The 21,431-nt window shown below is 42.2% G+C and overlaps 1 protein-coding gene across 1 annotated transcript; it reads right to left on the bottom strand.

The window, feature by feature from the left end:
* Positions 1 to 3,118: 3,118 nt before the first annotated feature.
* Positions 3,119 to 20,253, bottom strand: DSG2 (desmoglein 2). The gene is made up of 15 exons (XM_009699962.1): positions 20,242 to 20,253; positions 18,708 to 18,743; positions 17,673 to 17,807; positions 16,240 to 16,398; positions 15,839 to 15,983; positions 14,811 to 14,971; positions 13,814 to 13,948; positions 13,483 to 13,668; positions 12,235 to 12,494; positions 11,228 to 11,370; positions 10,321 to 10,548; positions 8,809 to 9,039; positions 7,661 to 7,789; positions 6,211 to 6,527; positions 3,119 to 4,141 (listed from the first exon to the last, which is right to left on the bottom strand). The coding sequence occupies exons 1-15, from the start codon at positions 20,251 to 20,253 to the stop codon at positions 3,119 to 3,121; spliced, it is 3,300 nt and encodes a 1,099-aa protein (XP_009698264.1).
* Between the last annotated feature and the right edge of the window lie 1,178 nt (positions 20,254 to 21,431).

A 21,431-nucleotide genomic window follows, 5' to 3' on the forward strand; every position in this document is an offset into this window, starting at 1 on the left:
CCAACCTTCCTACTCCCAAGGCAGGCAGAATAGATGGTTGCCACTGCATTTTGAGCCCAGGGGAGCTCAAAGGCCACCAGGAGGGAGAAGGGCCAGTGGAGGAGACAGCCAGAGCCATTAGCTCCACTACCACAGTGCAAGCAGAGGGAGTGATGCATTTTTGGGATGCCTCAAGGCCATAAACACTTACCAGCACTCTCCTGGGGAGAGCACCTGATTTACTTAACTTTTTAAAAACTGGTTTACTGCTGATAACCTCGACAAGCTTTAAGCCTTTGATGGTGGACAGAAAAGAATGGAGCCTGGAAGAGATCGTCCTGTCTTACAAGGTCTAGCCTGGCTCCAAGTATACACTGAGGCACGATGAAGGAAATACTTTCTCATGGGCACTCGGTACAGGCGTTCGACTTGCCCTCCTGCTCGGGCCAGCCACATCCTTGTTGCAGCAGGCTGGTTCATACTTGCGGAGTCTGAACTTAGTAAGGAGTTGCAGGAAACATATATCATGTAAGAGCAGCATGGACACAGTCCCTGTCATGCTGGTATTTCAGTAAAACCATGCTCTGTTATTTTTAGATAAGAAAATTACAGACTTTGTTTTTACTTTTGAAGTCAGAATGAGGCATCTCACAAAGATAAGTGTCTAGGGCTAGTCCTGGGCTCAGGGTTATCTACCGGTTGGATGCTAACCAGGTGTTTCCATTAGTCTGGGTCTGTACATTCCTCCCACCAGCCACCACCATTTACAAAACACAGCTCCATTAGAACTGACTTTCTTAATCTGATGGATGTTCTGCCAGCATTAGCACATGCTGATAGCATCTGGAGTCTTGGTACAAGACTAAGCCAAATAATGGAGATTCACTCTTCATGAATCTATTCAAATAGACTCTTCACAGCACTAGCAAATCTGGGATAAAAGTTTATATATAAACAATACACAGGGAAGTCAGGATTTCTGACACAGTCCTGAGTTTTACATCTACTTCCGGATGTTAAAACACACAGTTCTCAACAACTATAAGACTGAGACAATATTTTATGCCATGTTGTTTCAAAGTATAAACTGATTAGAAGAGTTTGACCCAAAGCCCAGAAAATCTGTGGATGGGACGCTGTTGTCTCGCATCAAGTTCTGACAGAATTTAACTTTTATTACATCTGCATCTTTCAGATATTCCTTCAGGCTCTTTGGGAAATCCCAATCCTCATTCTATCTTTAAACTTTTTATTTGCTGTCAATGTTTTCACTGGTGTAGCTGTCTTAAAACTGAAAGAAGAATAAAAAAAAATACAGCAGAGTTCTTTAAGATTCCACAAAACCACAGAATACTCCATTAAAAAGTCAGAAATAAGTTCACTCCCTCTCACCGAAGGAAAAAGTGGTGACCACTTAAAACTGCATGCTTGCTTAAAAGTAAATACACACACTTTAAAAATAAAGTTTAAGAGATAAATAACAAATAGGTCCAAACAAGCGAGTAGTTTGATTTGCCTGGAAGTACTCCTCCACTTAATGTAATGGCCCATCTGTCAAGATGCACCCTGGTGAGCATAGCCATGGTTCCTATTTCTTCATGTTTTCAAACCAACTTTTACATCCTTACCAGTAAAATCAAATACACTGAAAACATTTCTAGTCAAAGGCAAAATATATCAATGGAAAACATAACACTGCAGCTGCAGGAAAACTCCAGGAGGGATGGAGACAACCAGAAAGCTCTGCAGGTGCACAGGCTTTGCAGTACCATACGACCAGCCTGCTGATTTTAGAGGTATGAGATAAACACAGTACCAACACCTAATCTAAAATACTTCTTTCTAACCTGAGAAAACACAAGGAGCGTATGACAGTTTTTCCTTTATAAAACTCCCTTTAAAATGTTTAAAACTGCATACAAATATTTACATGTGCATATATACATAGTACCAAACAGTGCAGTACTTTTACCCCATAAACTTCATGGAAAGAGAAGTAATTAAGTGTTGCAGACTTCAAGGGAGCTTTCTCTTGTCTTGTCAGAGCTGAGGAAAGCTGCCATTATCAGGCACTACGCAGGCCACTCGAGCTCTGGTACTGGAGCCAGCAGAACCTCACATACATCAGGCTGTACTTCTGTGCTTGTATCTGTGAGTTCACAGACAGAATGAAAATCACTTTGTTAATTGCACTTGTAAATTTGATCCTACAGACATTTAAGGGCCATAAACTTTGCGAACAAAGCCACTGACTGAATCTCTGTCTCCAAGGTAACTTTTGGCTGTTTCTCATACATGATTAAAGGACCAGTTAGGAGACAGTAAAAATGTATACGATGCAAATGCTTACTTGTCCATGTCAGCCTAGACTCACATCAAGTAATGGAATTTTTACATTGAGGTACCAAAAAAAAAATTGCAGTTCTTGGCTTTTTTTCTCCTTGCTCTTTTTTAGCCCCTGTGCTAATATGCAAGTATTGATTGCTTAAGGTACAAACACTGATAACCTGAAGTTGTGACATCCCTCCAGGAGATCAACACACCACTGCTCTGACGACCCACTGGCTTTGGTGGCCCAGGCTTCTCAGGAAGAAGAGATTTCTTAGCAATTCACCAAGGTGCAGAGATCTGCAGCTGCAGCTCAGGAGGAGCTGCCCTGGCCCACAAGGTAATAGATAGCCAAGATGCAATGAGAAACTGATGCCCCTTAGGTGGGATTTCAGCAGATACACTAAACAGCAGTTCAGGAACCTAACTTGTGCTTTGCATGCTACTATCCATCACTAGATTTTAGACTTTTCCTTTTGCTGCTTTCTCATAATCATGCAGCTGTGGTTATGTGGTATTATTACACTAACTGAATAATAAAAAGCAATTACAAAAATAGCAAACAAGGACAAAAAAAAAATACATTTCCCACATCTTTCCACTTCAAAAGCATCGCTGCCAACGTTACATAACAACAGCAGCAGATTTCTTTACTAGCTTCCTGCTCATAATCCTTATTTATACAAACTACCGCATGGAAGTTCATGTCATTCTGAAACCTCCAGCAAACTCAGGTCTCAAGAAAAAGCCCGAAGCAAGATGCATGTGGACACAAGGGTGCTGGACACCATCACCCCTGCAAGGGGCCAGGCTACGAGCGGGTGTACTGCACCGTGCTGTATTTGGTCACCCTGGAAGACTTGCTCAGTGTGGCGCTGGCAGGAGGTGGCTCTTCTAAGTTGGAGGCTGCCTGGTTAAGCAGGGAATCTGTGATCAACACGTGCTCTTGCCTTCCTGGGCCGGCACCTGCCACCTGTTCAGCTCTGTTCTGAATCCCTGAGGTTGTCACCACCCTTTCGTTCACCACCACGCCGCGTCCCTCTGCCAAAGTGGGGAAGGTGAGCGAGCCCTGCTCTGCAGCGGGCACAAGCACCCTCTCCCGCTCCCTCACCACAACATACTGGGAGTCGGGGAGATCCTGGACCATCACGGCTCCTGGCCCGGCACCCTCTGACTTCACCATCCTCTCCGTAACCACCACGTTACTTCTGTGTGGTAAATCGGGGACTTCCACCATACCCTGCAAGCTTGATGCGGGTGCCAGCACCCTCTCCGTCACCACTACATTCTCCTTAAACTGGGGGTCTAGAAAGACGTCGGCTGAGCGGGCAGGAGCCCCCACAGAATAGGATGTTTCTGTCACAGTGAAATTGGTCTCTGCGTGGGCTGTGGGAAGCGGCCGGGTGTCATGCTGCCCAGAGTGGGATGCAAAGGTTGTTTCTGTGACCACCTCCTTGGAAATGGTGTCTTCTCCTGCCCCACCACCTGTGTGCACTGGCAGGGCAGGCTGGAAGCGGCTGCCTGAGGCAAAGGCTTGTTCAGAGCTGGAAGCATTTTGCTGATCTAAGAACCGCGACTTTGCGTCATTAAGACCGAAACCTGACTCATTCCTGGAGCTACCATCTTTCATGTTGATGTGTCTGCCTATGCATATTTCTGCTAGAGTCTTAAATTTGTCTCCTAAATCATCAAGGAAATGGTCGTCAAGATCACCCTCAATAAAGCTGCAGCAGCCGATGGAGCCGTGGGGGGAGCCTGACTCTCCCTGGGAATAAACCAGGAGACAGTCGTTTGCAGCTTGGGCTTCATCTTCTTCTGCAAAACAGACAGCTTTCTACGGACAGAAAACAAAAGCAAGCAAAAGTTCATTAGTGTCAGCTCTAGACTTAATAAATTTGAAAATCAGAAATGCTTGGTCAAAAAGGTTAAAATAAGAAAGTTTAACTGAACCCACAGAAACCATCAACCCAGCCAGGGCAGTACCAAAATGTGATTTTTGCTTTTTTGAAGTTAGTCTGAACTTGACAGTACACCTGATGAGAAGAAGAATCTGAGATTAAATTGAAAACCTTGGGTACTATCACTGTCTGCTGCTATTCCTACCAGGAATTGTGTTATTTGTGATACTGCTTCATCTTCACAAAGAGATTGCTTTTATTTTGGTTCAGTGAATGAACTTCACCTCTAACTAGGTGTTTGTGGGAGAGTGCCAAAACCATGCCTGAGAGTATCCTAACACTTAAACGCACAATTAATGAGTACGTGCTGACATGTTATCACCTGCCATGGCCCTTTTCACTAGCATAGCCTGCAGGATCACACCCAAGGAGCCCAACAGCAAACAAATCAAAGTCAAATGGCTTGGTAAGTATGGGAACATAGTCCAGCACATAAATTTGCAGGCCACTTTGCAACAAAGACGGCTCACGGGTTCTGACTATAGTGCTTCCAAGCCCATCTCACTCTGAAAGCAGTGTCTGCAATGGAGTTGCTGCTGGTGCTAGCACGAGTATCTGTGTACTTGCTTGCACCAGCTCCAGTTCCAGGAGTGAAGACAGCCAAATCCTCTGGGCCTGCTGAAGCACGTTTACCAAGTACGGTTGCTGGCTTGTGCTCAGAACCACTTTTCTGCCACATTTGAAGTTCTAAAGTGCATATTAGCTCAGGCATCTCTGTAATGTGGAATATACCCAGACCCAAAACGACGCTTTGTTTATCTGTGTTTGATCCTGGAAGCAGGCACATTACCCGAGATGCTTCTACAAAAATAGCACCCATCTGAAACTATCTGGTTTGGTTACTTGTCTGTTCCCCCTGCCCCTATAATCTGAGATATTTTAGCCTCCCAGAAGTTGTAGAGTACTGTAGTATGACCTTTACTAAGCCCTCCCACAGGACTTCAGCAGGCAGCTTTGCTTAAAGTATGTCTTAATATTAGGAATCATAAAGAGTGGAAGGAAAGCAGAACTGCTACTGCTACATCTGTTCACCCAGAAGACCAGTAGCTAGAGCACTTGTATCTTAAGCTCAAATCCTTCCCTGGCCTGAGGTGAAGATTCAAACCTGCACAACTGCTCCCCTGAAGAACCTCATCATCAGCCAGCTGTAGGGTGTGAAGACGTTTTGTTTGTACAGGTGATGGACAACTCGTACACTCCCTGGCTTATGGAAGTGAAACTTTCACGATAAGGAGCTCACCAGCCTAAGGACTAATGATGTGCGTTACACAAAGAGGAATAGCTGCAATGAGTAGGAATAGCCTATTGGTCAACGGTTAGGTCACCAAAAAAAAAATTTGGAAAGGGGATTGCAACATGTGCCTCATACAATTCTGATGAATGGCCCTTTACCCAGGCTGTTGGGCAAAAAGACAAGTCTAGCACTGCTTACTTCATCAGCTACTTTGAAAATGCAGACCCACCCTTTACCATATGACATCTATGGCTTATCTTTCAGAAACCTACTCCATGGTATAGGTTGTAGCTGTGACTCACGATGAGTCATAGGTGCCTCCCTACAGGCCAGTTTAATGTGCTTAAGTCCCTGAGATTTAGATCACGTAGTCTTTCTCATGGCTTCTTCCTGGGCAAGAGGCTCCTTGGTCATTGCTGAATATTCTGGATCCCATTCCCAAGTACCTCCCTCGAGAGAAGGGTCTTCTTGTGGGAGACCTTGTAAGCACCCAGTGCTACAAGACTGAGCATTGTCATGCTCTAAGTCCCACATGCGAGCCTAATTCAAAAATCCTTAATGCCCTCAACTCCACATGCACACAACATTGGCCACTGTATCAGGCGTTTATACACACACATCTACTCATCTGGGTTTGTAATAACATGAACAGCATTTCACAACACTACATGTAAATATCAGAGTACTGTTATTTTCAGGTCATATGCTTACGTCATTGAAGTAGTCTCTTAAAAATTCTTCATTCATGGCTCCTGCTGCTCCCAGCGCAACTCCTCCTCCAGCCACCACTGTCTTGCCTTCTACACCTGCCATGCCTTCAGCCCCTCCAGCTGCCATGGCTCCACGCACAGCACCAGAAAGGAGATGTCTTTGCTCTTCCCATCTTTCTTTGGTAATAGTGTTGTGATGCTCTCTTACATGAGAGGCAGAGCTGCTTCCTCCGGCTCCAGTTTCCTCTCCACTCATTCCTACTCCGCTCATCGCTCCTGTCGAGTTCCCCAGTGCAGTGGGTGGGATGAAGTTCAGCACTGGCTATATAAATAACACAAATTAGGAAGCAACGTGAAAGCTGCGCTGTCTAGCACATGGAACTCACCAAACCAGCAGTGTGGCTGGGTGGGACCTGGGAGGGTGCCGTCTTACGACTTGTTTGAATTTGCACTCTCATGCGTTGCTGCAAAGAGTGAAAGGCCTCCTGAAACAGGGTGCAGCTTCCACAACTGCGTTCCCAAGGAGGATCATGGAAATGTTTCTATAAATCATTGTCTTCTTGACACTCAAAGGGTTGGGAGTGAAAGTAAGGGGAAAAAAAACAAAACAAAACAAAACCAAAAAACAAACACCAAAAAAAAAAAGGCTTGCAAAACTCCAGGGAGCTCAGCTGTTCCAAGAAAGCTTCTGCCCAGCTCTCCTCAGACACAAAGTGGGGGAGTGTGTAGTGCCTGCTGCCTCTATGGTGCTGCCTGGCCCTTTCTTCTTTTCTAGCAGTTTGGCTCCCCTGTTAATTGTCTTTTAACAAGAATTTGGTGTGAGCACTGGCCCTCAATCAAAGTCTTTTACCTTACCTCTGTTTGTTATTGTGCAAAAGCATACCAGTGTCATGCCCTTTTTCAAAAAAATGGGTTTTGTAGCATAACAAGAAAGCGCAAACTTCTCTTGGCATTCGCTGTTCCCTCTGTAGATTTGCACTTTTTTCTGCCCTTTTTTTTTTTTTTTAAATTAAGAATTTCCTCTGTTTAAGGTGGCAAATACACATGGAAGTAATTTAAAATACAGCCTGAAACTTTAAACTAGTGAGGAGAAGCTAAGCTTTATAACCCATCCTTTCAGTACTTTACCATGCTCCCAAAGGGGTGCAGAACATTGCAGGCTTGCAAATGCAAATGCTTCACTCTTTACAGCACTGATGCTTTTCCCACACTCCTCTCTTCTGCTCAGAGACCATCAACATTTGTTTGACCGCTTTCCCTTTACTTTCAGATTTAAACACTATGGTTGGTTTTTCTAGAGGAATTAATCTTCGCTGAGCCTCACAGGGTTAATTTTAATTAATGTTCATGTGCTGTACAGCTTTGAAACATCAGCCTGTAACGTGGAAGAGGCACCAAGTGCCAAACTGAACACTTGGACAGAAATCAAAGAGCAATGCTACTATGGATACATGCCTTCTCCTCGGCAGCTGCTCCTTCACTATTCCACTGACGCAACATCGCTTCGCTGTAGTCCGGTATCGCAGCAAATCCCTTCTGTCTCGAGCCACAGGGACACAGCAGCAGTAACAGTGGAACAACTAGGGGGAAACAGAAGCTTGCCATTAACTATGTGATTATTAGGGTCAAAGCATGCTAACAGCCAGTACCGAAGTTTGGCAACCTCCCATACCGAAATGTATCTTTAGTGAGCTAGTGACCAGTATGAGGGCTGATGAAGACTGAAGACAGGTTCCCAAATACTCAAGGTATTTCCTAGAAACATATGCCAGGCTGGTTTCCTAGAGAGTAAACCAACAATTAACCCATCAGGGCCTCAATCCTGCAGATGACCATGCACATACGTAGCTATACTTCTACTGAAGACCTCATATACCATACCCAAGCCCTAAATATCACTGTACAACCTCAGCATTTCTAACTCCTCCTGTACTTTTACTACTAGATAATGCCACGGTATCGTGGAAATTCCACCTTACCACTCATGACATGTCTAGAGTGTTGCCTAGGGATCTCTAGTTTCAGGAGCAGAACGTATTTGCTTGGGATGAACTTTGTTTTGCCACAGCTAGATTGCTACCACCACAGGCAGTAAACTATTGCCATTTTAAATGCAGCACAGGCACACATGGCCACACTCTGACTACAAGCATTCTTCTCTTATTTTTGAGCTTCTGTTTTGTCTCACCAAAGAGCAATGCGACATGCTGCTCAGAGCAAGGCACCAGACCTGCATCTGCAGTGAGGAAGAAGAGAGTGGAGAGAGTGCTGTGGCTTGAGTGGGAAGAGTTAGGGTTCACATGAGGAGGTGTGGGAACACCAAAAAGATTCCTTACTGTTTCCCCACCTGTTATTTACAGCCCCATAAACAAATATTAAAGTTGTACATATTAATTTGAAAATGCACAGCTTGAAATCCTTTGAGGGTGAAAAGCTGATGTTACCAAAAGTAGTTGGGGATTTGCCATGACTTCACACAGACTAGGAGTTTACACAGAACATATCAAGATGATAAAACCTGGGAGCTGGACTGTTTCTTTCCTGATGCCTTGCAGACCATATTTACAGTGCTTGTGAATAATACAAAACAATTACTTACGCAGCAAGAGTAAAAATGCCAAGATGATGAGCGCAACCGCTCCTGGTCCCAGACCCACTATCTTAGCGCCAGCAACTTTCTCTTTGCATACACCGTTATCCGCACATTCACAAACAGTCAGTTGCAGAGATTGTGCCTGAGCACAACTGAACCCTTGGAAATCCTTTATTAGGATGGGAACTACAGTTGTGCCCGGCTTCAGGTTTGGTGGTGCCAGCTGTATGCTGGTGCCTGAGGCAGATGGGGGGGTTAAAGAAAGACAAGAAGTTAGAAGAGAGAAAGTAAACTAAGAGAAATAAAATCTTTACAGCCTACCAACAAGCCCCCTCCAGTTAAGTCTAGCCAATGCAATGGCATTAAGTTTAATTAGCTGCTGCTACAGCATATGTGCTGTAACTTTTATCAAGTAATTCATGCTGGTAACAAAGCAGCTGTGCTCGCTTGCAGTCTCAGATAATTGTGAAGAGTTTCACACCACCAGAGACTTACCATGGAAGACAGCCTAACTGCCTATATAACGTTAATTTTCACATCACCCAGATAGCTAAAGGCTGAATTCACAAAAAAACAGCTTCAGTCTTTAGGAGATTAATCTGTTGTAGGCAGAGACCAGGGAGCCAACATACCACCTGGTCCTGTGGCCCTGTCACATCAAGGACACAACTAGGCAAGAGATGCCCAGATGACGTTCCCAGCTGGGGAACACCATCCTATTTGGAAAAGCTGTGATCCCTACAATTACTCCTAGTCTGGCTGCAAGCAGAGTGAGGAAAGCTAAGAAGGTTCCTTCTTAGTCCTAGACCTGGCCATTACGATGACTCTGCTGATTGCTTTGCCATGTTATGCTGTAGGATTATGGAGGGCAGAATAATGAGTATGAGAAGAAAAAAGTGGTTTCTGGTGTCTTCAATCTACCTGAAGCATTTCCTTCAAGCATTTCCCAGGCTTATGTGAATGGAAATGTAAGAAGAAAATGCTCATCTCATTTTGAAATACTCAATAAAATTATTTATGATTTCTGACTTATTTTTGTTCCTACCGTGCTAGACAGTCTTAGACAGGTTACACTGTATTTCCCCTTTTCAAGGCCCACCCTGCACACAGATTTATTTATTTATTTGTATGTTAGAGCAACTGCAGCCAGTAACACAACCATAACCCCAAGCTCAGTTTTAACTAAAAGCATCCTCCATCACTGCATGCTTTCTGTGGGAAGATGGGAAAGGCTTGATCCCAGCACTACCCATGAAATCCTGGTCACCACATATGGGTCATCAAGCTAGTCAAAGATGGTCCAACTGAGGGAAGGCCAAAGGCCCTAGAAGACATGACTGCGTTTTCACAGCTACTAGAGAGAAGGGAGCAGAGCATGAGTGATGTGTCTTCATGCCCGACTCATATATATGTTTTTTTTGGTCTGGATCAGCCAAACTGTCACTCTGACTGGAATTAACAAATTACAGCACTAAGACTCCAAAGAACTGCAAGTAAATAAAAATATTTTCTTCTTACCATTTTCAGATGCAATTATCCATTTTTTTGCTGTTCCTTCTGGCTCATCAACAATAGTAAAGCTGAAGGGATCACTGTTTGGGTGACCATCCAAATCATAAGCTGTAACATCAACTAATTTTGCATCTGAACACACAGTTTGCACAGGGTTCACGATAACTGGGCAGTTATCATTCTCATCTTTAACTTGAATAATGACTGTGCCGGTGACTGTTTTCTTTGAAAAATCTAAGATTTTAAAAGATGAAAAATTAAATTGATTTAAAAAGTGCAAAAATTTAATCTTAAAATAAAAAAAAATTTTAAATTTTCCAAAACACAAACATTGGTGAAATAAGTTCAAAGAGCTCCCCCTGGAGCTTATAGGAGCAGAACTTCATTCCTACTGTTAATAAACATATTGACAAAGTTCTTCTGAAGGCAAGTAGTTTTACTATTCTAACTCAAAAAATAGTGTATTTCCTGTGTACGGTTACACAGTAACATGCAGATTATAAAAGGAGCATTCTGATTAGATACACAAGAAGTTCAGGGAGTCCTTCTTGCTTAGCATTTAAGAAAACTTAGGACTTTGAAGTCTGCTGATTGGCAACCTGAGATACTGGCGATTTCCACCTTGACAAGGGATGTTCCTACCAGACTTGGTCTTTGCAAAACTTCTACAAAAAGTTCACCCCCCTCTAGTCAAAGAAGAGAAATGACCACCTTGGGAACGCACTCCAAGGTTCATCCTATTTCAATGATTGCCCATGTCTCTCCTTCAAATACAGAGCCTATGGGAAACTGCACTAGGCACATAACTTCTAGGCAGTTAAAGATAAGGAGGTTAAACCAACTATAGTTGTAGAAAGGCAAACTAAACACTAAACAAACCAATTAGTGTGAAAACAAAACCCCGTCAACTTACCAGTAGTTACACCCAACATGGTGAAAGTGTAGGTACCATTTACTACATAAGGTGATTCGTAATCAAGCTTTTTGGCAAGTTGGATTTCACCTGTGACTGAGTTTATTGTGATCCAGTTTGCTGTATCTCTTCCTTTCAAGTATCTGGTTAAAATTGCATATAAAGATGTACACATTTATAACGAGGAAAACAACCGTCAGCAGAAAAAATAGCTTCACAGTATGATTACTCTTCATTTAAAGCAGAAATCGAGTCCCTAGGTCTGAGGTCTGACACTCCTGCCACAGGAATTGGTTTAACTTAAGATTATAAACCTACTCTGAACACTGAAACCTGCTTTTCCATCTAGAGCCAGGATTCAGGTGTGGAGGCATTACAGTAAGACTCAGGGAGTGAGCAGGAGAGGGAGCTGCCCTGCTGATCATCGTCCTCTTCCCCTCCATCCCCGCTCCCAGCAAAAGATGAGGAGCAGCCACCCGGGGTGAGGCTGCATTACAGGCGTGGGGGAGAGGGGTCCACCACTGAGTATGCACGTCTGCTGGTCTGCACCATTTTAAAAGCCACGGTGGTGGTTCAACAACATTTCAGCTGAAGAGCTACGATTCAAAAGCTGCACAGACTTATCTGTGTAGCTTACACCCATTCTGTCCAATTGCTAGGTGTTTCTGCATATTTCTTCCCAACATTTCTGCAGATGATAAAGTCAGATGAGTAAACGGGCAAATCTACTCTCAAAAGTAGACAGGCATGACAAACAGCGTGCAAGCATGGACAACTTCAGCCCAAACACACATCTCGCCATATACAACAAAACAAGTAGGATTTTCATTTCAGCTATTTTCTGCATAACAGAATATTAACAATGATGATAATGTTGTTTCAGGTGTGAATTACGTGTAGCAGAAAACAATTGCCTTTGAAATTATTTCAGTTCCACATATATATTTTTACAGTAAGATGTGATTTCTGACATACTCAGCTATGATGGCTTATAAAAAGATCCTTACGTAATGTTCTCTGCTACTTTTCCAGTGTCTTCATCATAGGCTTGATACTGTCCAATAACACGTTTTATCTCCAGTTTCTCACTTGCTTCAATAATTTTTGTGCCACCAGGGAATATAGGCCCTTCCCGCACATTAATCACACTAATTTTTATTGGAATTGTTTGTGCTTTATAACTGTGTTTAATTGACTTGTGGAACTCTGCTTTGTTTGTAACAACAATGCCCAAGTTTAGGCTTCGCACTTTTTCATAATCCAGCTCCTAAAGCAATAAAAAAAAAAAATTGCTCAGAATTTGACAGTATCTGATATCCAGACAACATTCATACATTAAATATTTAAATAATACTGTAGCATCCATATTTAAATAACAAGGATGCTACAGTGCAAAGAAGAACTGCTAGTTAACATGTTACTCAATATATAAAGCTTCAAACTCTTTAGAAAGTACAGAAGGAAGATTACTGTTCTTATTTTCAATGCATGGCACCATAGTTATGTCTTTATATTATTGAATTTGAACTAATTTAAGGTAAGTGCAATGAGTCCTACTCATATATTCTGTCTTTACTTTCAGTGAATCAGTGCTCACTATTACTTGGTTCTTCCAGTTTTATGCTTTTTTTTTTTAAAACCAATTAATTTACTTCATAATGCTTATCAATTTTTTACAGTTATCAGTTTTCAGATAAGGAAACCAGAGCAGGGAAAAAAAAAAGAAAAAAGAAAAGAGGTACTTAGGGCTATGCATCTTCAGTTCTTGTGGACTAAAAGGGAGTGAAATTCATAACAGAAATTTCCATTTATGGAAAATATTTTCATAATTTCAATTTATGGAAATTCACAAAACAGCCTGTAGCCCATGGCTCATGGAGTAGGTGTTACCTGCAACATTATCTGTGGCCTCAGGAAACAAAGAAATTTAAACCGAGATCAGCAAGGAGATCAAAAGTATGGGAAAGTTTACAGCATATTTGTTAGCACTGTTGCTCAAATGACAAGGAAAGTTTGGGGACTTCTGCCCCGCTAGATATATTTGAGAGACACAGAGTGTAAGTGGTAAAGCTGGACAAAATTATTATTTTGCATTGAATTACTCAATACAACAACAAAGAATATGCCAAAGAAGGCATGTCCATCACGTGAATTTACAGTTTACATACTGATTGAATATAAGTAATTTGTATGTCAACTCAAAGGGAATAAATTATTCTAATATTTAAAGAATACTCTCTAAAGAATACACTAACCTTCACAAGAGTCAAAATTCCTTCATTTGTTTGGGTATCTGTTACTATACGAAAAAAGCCACCTTCGTTGCCAGAAACAAACGAAAAGTTTGCCAGCCAGTTATCAGAAAACTCTTCATCTTTGTCCAATACTTTTATTCGCAGAATTTCCACATTTGCTCTGTTTTCTTCAACGCTTCCTTCAAACTGCAATCAAAAAACATTCTTCTTTAAAAAGATGCCAATATTTACCTCATTTCAGCAGTGCAAGAAAGTTTGCACAACCTCATATTAAGCAGTAGGACACTGGCAGGTGTAGGAACATGTCAAATATTGTGATAAATGTACTTACCGCATGACTTTCAACCACAGGCAAGTTGTCATTAACATCCAAAATCTTGATTTCTACAGAACATGTTGCAGCATTCCCACCTAATTCACCACCACGGTCTTTTGCTTCCACCACCAAAGAATAGCTACTTTGTGTCTGCCATGATAAGAAAAAAGTGTTTAAACCAGGCTAAAAGTTTTTCCTTCTCTGTGTTATCCCTATCACATTTTGGTAATCCTTCTCACGGTTAATTATAACTTCTCTTCTCTCCAGCTAGTAGTAAATCTCACACAGAACTACCCTGACAGGCTCTGCAGGAATAGAGCTGAGGCTTGGAAAAGGATTTGGGACTTTTGCATCTCCCTCCTGAAGGCTTAGACTGTACTGATGTGGCATATGAAAAAATTTCAGTGGCCATAAAGAGGGAAAGGACCAGTGATGGCTGGATGTCAGGACAGGAGCAGAGGCAGAGCCGTGGCTCTCAGCGGCAGAGCTAACACCCAGATCACCATCTGCTGGCCAGGGAAAACTCATGCAAGCACAGGTAAAGTTGTTGGTAATATGTGACTTTCAATGCTGTTTCACAGCAGCACCCATGCTAACTCTTTGCACCTCGATTTGCATAGCAGGCTACAAAACTCTAGATGCAATCGGCAGCTTTGCAGATGGTGATCTGGGCTGGTTTTGCTATATGCTCTCCAGCACAAAGAAATGACCCTGCGCTTCATGTAACTGCTGCCCCGGCTGCACGGGAGGGACAGAATGCAACAGCCATGGGGCTGGAGCTGTGCTAGGGAGGTGAGAGGGGGAATACAATCTTGATCCCATCACACTCACTCCTCCCCAATCCCTGAAAAACACACAGACAGACAAGGCTTTAATCCCAGGGGAGGCGAAGGAAGGTAAGAGGGCCAGCTTTTCACCCCAGCTTTTCACCCCAGCAGGCAGGGCTGAAGGTGACACAAGAGGCATCACAAGACTGATGTTAACTCTAAAAATGGGAGGTGCTTTTTTTTACCTCTCTGTCAAGGTTTATTTTTGCTACTTGAACCTCGCCAGTATCCTTATTCATCCTGAACGCAGAGCTAGGGCTTTGGGAAACGATCCTGAAAGCAATTTTGGAATTTAGGTTATTTGGTTCATCTGCGTCTGTTGCATTTATCCTCATTACAATTGTACCTGGAAAAAGCGAAGAAAATAAAGTATTTGCTTACACTGCCACGCACTGGCAAGTATTTTCAGTGTAATGTCAGAGAAAAGAGCACGTTGTTATATGCACTGCTCCTTGTAACTCATGGTACAGGGTTTTGTCCTCTGGAAAAGGGTGTACCTCAGCGTCCAGCGCCCGAGTTTGAACATTAGCTGGAATTCAGGCAAAGAGCAACTACCATAAGGCTGCTACTGACTTGAAAGAGAGTTGAGGGAACTCAATACCTCACCCAAAGTAATGGTCAAGAACCTGTTTCTTCACATTATTGTGACATTGAAATGGACACAATATCAGGTATTTATCAGGTTGTTTTATTGCACCTTTTCATATCTTCTGGGAAATAATCTGTTGCTCTTATGTCTCTTGACATCAACAGGAAAACTGTCACTAACTTGTTCTTTGAGGGTTAGGTCACGGCCATACACACTTAACAGCGAAGTATCTCTCCTACCCATAGATAAAGCAGAGATTTCATGAGCATGGCAGAGTGCAGTCCTTCCCAAATAGGCTGGGATTGCTAGGTCAGAAGGTAGACTGTATTTAAAAAAAAAGAAGGACTCTGGTTCCTGGATTTGTGGTAGCTTTGACACAAAACCAAAGGTGCAATAAGAGGAAGTGTTGTTTGTTGCCCTTCTGTGGCTGCTTTCCCTTAATTACACCACAGAGCTTAGCCCTGAATAAAATCTTCCATTTGCATGTGGATAACCTGGCTTAAACAAGCCAGAGAACGCATCCTTGTTACTGCAGATATGCTGCTGCAAAGAGTGTATTCACTTGTGCCCTTGCAGGTGTTGGGAAAAGCTAAATGAAAAAAACAGTTCTGAAAATGATGTTACCTGTTTCGCTTAATTCTTCAATTGAACCAACAAAAACTTCATGTGAAAACACTGGAAAATTGTCATTTATATCCACAATTTTAATTGGGAGGTCTATCGGCTCTTCCAATTTTGCTCCAGTCTTATCTAGTGCATGACCTCTGACCTGAAATAATACAGACAGAAACAATAAGCAAATCAATGAATGACTGTAATAGATATAAATACATATGCAAAATAGAAATATATAACAAAATCTAAGCATTATATAAGCATATATAATATGCTTATAAATATAACCATGTACACACACACAAATATCCAGAAACATTAAAACTAATTGAAGCAAACACATTTGAACAAAATAAATAAAAAAGTGGATAGGAGGGCACCTATAAGGAAAAAGTTACTATTCAACTTACAAGCAGCATTGGAGTTTTTTCTCTGTCAACCCTTCCTGTTATGTTCAGGTCTCCGGTCTTTCCATTGATAACAAATAATCCGTAAGGGGGTTCTGTTACTCCTTGACCAGATATAGTATAAGTTACCACTATCCCTGTATCTTCAAGATCAGAATGTATCTAGCAGGAATATAACAGATTAAATAGCATTCAGTAAATAAAACCACATTTAAAAATCCAATGAAAATATTTCTGCTATTTTCGTAATCAACAGGCAAAAATAAATAGTAAAAACATTTCCCTGCACTCCTTTGAGTGTGGAGATGTTGAGATGAACGCAGGAAGAGCTGCATGGTCTGTTTGAGGATCTGGTGCAGGGAGATGAAGAACATGATGGGCAGTGCAACAGTGAGGAGCCACGAAGTGGAGAGGTCTGTGAGAGAAGAGAATTGGCACTGCTTGGAGAAAGAGAGTGCAATAGGATACAAGTGCAAGGAAAGGCTGGAAAACCACTGTGATAAGGTGAAAAGCTGGAGTGAGAGAAGGAGGAAAGGAAGGAGGCTGTTCAAATGGATGGGGGCAAATAAAACGTGGAGAAAGACCAAAGCAAAAACAAAACAAAAAAACCCCAGAGAGTCTGAAACAATGAGTTGGGCAGGGGAGACTGAAGTCACTTGAGCAAAGCTTGGAAATAAAATATGACAACTTTTTAAGGGAGATTAGACCTAAGCTAGCAAGTGTGACCAGAACTGAGGAAGCGATAGGGTGGAGGAAGAAAGGTCAGACCTGGAGAGGAACAGGTAGAAGAGGCTGCATAGACTAGAGATTATACCCTTTTTCTGTCGGTAGCAAATATCTGAAATATCTGGAAAAGCACACATGCACTCTGCCAGCACCACCATCAAGGGGCAGCTCAAGCAGAGGGTCACATCCTGCCACCATCTGCAGTTACTTTATGTGCTGAAGTGACAGGTGTGGTGAATTCAGGTTTCAACACTGGTGCTAAACCAAATGCATATCACTCTTGCACAAAGGATAACAACTTGGTTATTTTTAGCTCTCTTTCTTAAAAAATTAGGCATACACAATCATGTTCCATGGACACCCTTCCGCCCAATCACCACCAGCAGTTTGGGGACCCACTTGCCAAGTTCAACCACAGCTTAGTAGGGGTGGTGGAGCAAAAAAAATCTCAAAGCCATTGCATTCCCAGAAGTTTTATGAAAACCTGTGGCTAGGAAAAGATGAGAGACTGAGCCAAATCAGGCTGCAAGAGTAACTCATCTGCTGAAGGAATGAAACAGAAGGAAATGTTCCAATCTTCAAATGACATTCAATAGCCCTTTAAAATTAAATAAGTATTTGTGCATGCGTTTAGGGCAGCCACATCCTTATCGTACATTTTCACCTCTATTTCTATGTATATTCTGAATTTATCTCTTTTCTGGGCTTACTCTAGCAATTGGATTCTTATAGGAATTGTCTTCCTCTTCCCGTATGAAAGCCGGAGGGACTGTCCATTCTCGCTTCTGCCTCACCACGCTGTTGGGATGAGGCAACATGCCACTCCTGCCATTTCGATTATAAACCTGTGAAAAAACAAGGTTGAATGTCAGCATTACATTTTGCCATTTCAGATGAATGCTTTATTGCTGCTGTAGCCCAGATTTCTGAATAGCTTTTGCCCTTTCAATAGCTAGTAACTTTGAAATCACAGAGCAGCATTAGCCTTCTGAGCCACAATCTAAGAGCTACCTGCTCCTCAAGTTGTTTGAAGAGGAAAATTACACCAGTCTTTTCATCAAGACAGAATTAGGCAAGACAGGCTTTAAATATATCAGCAAGATCCCATGACCAAGGGTTGGTGAAAATACACCTGTTCTGAAAGATTTAAGTGCTTGTCATCAGATGTGGGAGGCGGTTTGGCACTAAGGCTGTTTTAAACCACCACTTCTGCCTTATCACCCCGTTGGCCATCCCACCAACGCTGCCTCATATTAGCCTTCTCTCTGAAACAGAATACTTGAAACAGGAGGCCTCTACTCAACCCATGCACTGTCTCTCCTATCCTTGCTCAACTACCCCTCAATCTCACTCTGCATGAGACCCTTTGTCCTTCTGTCCAGCTTAGTCCCTACTGTGTCTGTCGACTTCCAGATTAACATCTGGAAATGTTTCCACAATAACAACTTCCATAAAATAGTAGATGATTTAGAGAGAGTTAAAAAAAAAAAAAGGTATCTACAAACTTAATATTTTAGAGGAAGTTTCTCAAAGTTGAATGCCACTCAGTTTGATGAAGGTAGGAATCTATTCACTTAGATTTCATCTTTCATTTCACTATTCATTACTCAGCTTTCACGTTTCAGAAAATGGTAAAACAAGATATTTATCAACTGAAGTAAAGCATGCCTTTGACACTTGCTTTTTGCTCAGAGAACCCTTCTTCAGACACTGATAAAGAAAAGCAGTTTCCCATTATTTCCTACCTGCACATAGAGTCCATTTCCATAATTCAAACAGATCTGCAATAGAAGTTATGATAATCATTATTAATTCTATGTCACTTTAGCAGTACCAAAAATTAACAGACATATCCTCCTCCAGAAGAACAGCAAAGCCATAAGGAAGAGGGCATCTGACCTCTACCAATTAATAGTTACTAATTACCCATAACAGCTTCTGAAAAATTTACCTGTGATCATTCACATTAAAAACATAACTATACAGTTATTAAGTTTTGCACTTTCCAGCAGGAAACAGATAATAAGCAACTAATCTTCCCCCCTCCCATCCCCCCAATAAATGCAGATTTTACAGTCATTTTTAAACAACCAGTTTTTAGTGCTGAATAATGCCTCAGTATGCCAAAACAAGGGGAATTTGCCTTTGATTGAAGTTAAGTGTTGGTTGCCAGCAGCCCCTTGGAGAAGTCGCCTCTTCTGGGTAAATCATGGATTACACAGGCTGTGCTGAGTTACCAACCGCACCAGAGAACAAAACAGGTTAAATAATGTTTAAAAGCAAGAACTAATCCAAGTATCTACTGAAGTATACATGACAGAGGCAGCTCTCTACTTAGCACCTTGCTGGGAGGGTAAATGGCATACATCCATCCATCCCTTACTTAAACAAGGCAGAGACACGTGCATGCTAGCAAGCACATCATGCTTGCTCTGTCAAACCCTTACGTACCAACGTCCCGTACTGGGACTGCCCATCTCTTCATGCACCAGGATAGCCCAGGGCAGCGATGCCTGCCCTTAAACACCTCCGTTAGGTGCCTCAGCCTAGCTGGAAGGAACTGGAGCCTCAGCCACATTACCAGAGACTCTGTGTTTACATCCACTCTCCAGGCACCGAAGACTCCACAAGTAACAAAACCCCTCAAACAGTGCAAAAATGTAGGCATTGGGAAACAACAACAAAAAGTAGGTTACTAGAACACGTGAAACCACCAAATAGAGCTTTTGAGTTTTGTATAGGCAGAGAAGAGAATACTTTTGGTGTTCTCAGAACTGTTACATCTACCTACATTTTGTACCTTAGGGTTGTGGGTTTGGGTTTTTTTTTAATGCTAATGCCTAAGGCAAAGCAGGCACAGAAAAGCTGTTCTACTGACGTAAGTCAGGGAGTATTTCTTTATATTCTCTTTGACTGGTTTCTAGACCATTGGCTGGGCTTTCCCTATTCATCCCTCTGACTCAGCCTTGATTGCTGTATTGATGACAACTTCTTTTTTTTTAAAGGTGTTATCTCTTTTCCACATAATGCAGCAATGCAGTGGATGGTGTTGAGCAATGTAGCAGAGTGCTGTCTCGACTTGTACAGTAAAACTGATTTTCAAATGGCGATTTTCCCAATGTTTATATTCTGAAGACAAAAATCAGCAAGCATCAAGTTCCTTAATGGGTATGCATTGTGAGCGCTACAGGATCTTACATTTTTGACCAAGTTGTTTTCATTAATTATTAATCTTATTTGGTTTTATTACTTATATGGACTTCTAAAATTTATTTTTACGATTAACAACATTATACGAGCAAGAGTGACAGGAGATTTTCAGTTTAGAGTCAAGGTTTTCCAACAGAAGCTGCAACTCTTTCGGAAGGTGAATAGCTGTCAAGATGCCATCGTAAACGTCCTTGTTTGTTCTTACCGGTAAACTGAAGGGAAAAGTGTTTCTGTCTCAGTACTAAATGGAGACAAGAGGCACAAGGTGAGAAGCTTCCTTGTATTGGAAAAATGAGAACCACAGTATAAACAAAGTGTCTGAAGTTCAAGAATAAGCAGGTTTTCCACTGAGACTCATATCAAGAAAGCAGAGAAAATCCCATTAGTCATTATAAACAGAAAGCCTTTCATTAAGATAACTAAAAGTAAAAACACATTTGTTTGCTTAGTAGCAAAGCACCCTCAAAACATTCAGTTTTATTGCTAAGCCGGTAAAAAAATACTTCTGCTTTTGTACTTTCCAATCTACAGTCTACAGGGAATCTCGTAAGAGAGTTCTAAGATATCCACAAAAGGAGTTTAAGAATGGCAATTTTATTTACGAGATGCATAAATACATGTGGAACAAATGTATATTTTTATTGAACATTTTTAAAGGATCCAAAAATTTTCAAAAGGGGAAAAGCACTTTTCAATGACATTTTCTTCAAGAAAAACTGAAAAGTCATATATCCTACAGGTGTTGGATCTGCAGATGTCACCAAGTTGGGTGTAAGTGTTGATCTGCTGGAGGGGGAAGGCTCTGCAGAGGGATCTGGACAGGCTGGATCGATGGGCCAAGACCGATGGCATGAGGTTCAAGAAGGCCAAGTGCTGGGTCCTGGACTTCAGCTACAACAACCCCATGCAGTGTTACAGGCTGGGGAAAGAGCGATTAGAAAGTGGTCAAGCAGAAAGAGACCAGGGGGTGTTGGTTGACAGCCAGCTGAACACGAGCCAGCAGTGTGCCCAGGTGGCCAAGAAGGCCAACAGCATCCTGGCTTGTATCAGCAACAGTGTGGCCAGCAGGACCAGGGCAGTGACCGACCCCCATACTCGGCACTGGTGAGGCCGCACCTCGAGTGCTGTGTTCAGTTTTGGGCCCCTCACGACAAGAAGGACATTGAGGTGCTGGAGCGAGTCCAGAGAAGGGCAACGAAGGTGGTGAAGGGTCTGGAGCACAAGTCTGATGGGGAGCGGCTGGGGGTGCTCGGGAGGTT

The sequence above is a fragment of the Cariama cristata genome, unplaced genomic scaffold (genome assembly GCF_000690535.1).
Source record: "Cariama cristata isolate BGI_N322 unplaced genomic scaffold, ASM69053v1 scaffold10595, whole genome shotgun sequence".
Lineage (NCBI taxonomy): Eukaryota > Metazoa > Chordata > Aves > Cariamiformes > Cariamidae > Cariama > Cariama cristata.

Excerpts from the sequence above, each read along its gene's own strand:
- DSG2 (XM_009699962.1), bottom strand. Across the intron at positions 11,371-12,234 it reads AAAGTAGCAGAGAACATTAC|ATACTTGAAAGGAAGAGATA; the intron begins GTAAGGATCTTT and ends AATTTTAACCAG. Across the intron at positions 10,549-11,227 it reads CATGTTGGGTGTAACTACTG|ATTTTTCAAAGAAAACAGTC; the intron begins GTAAGTTGACGG and ends TTAAAATCTTAG.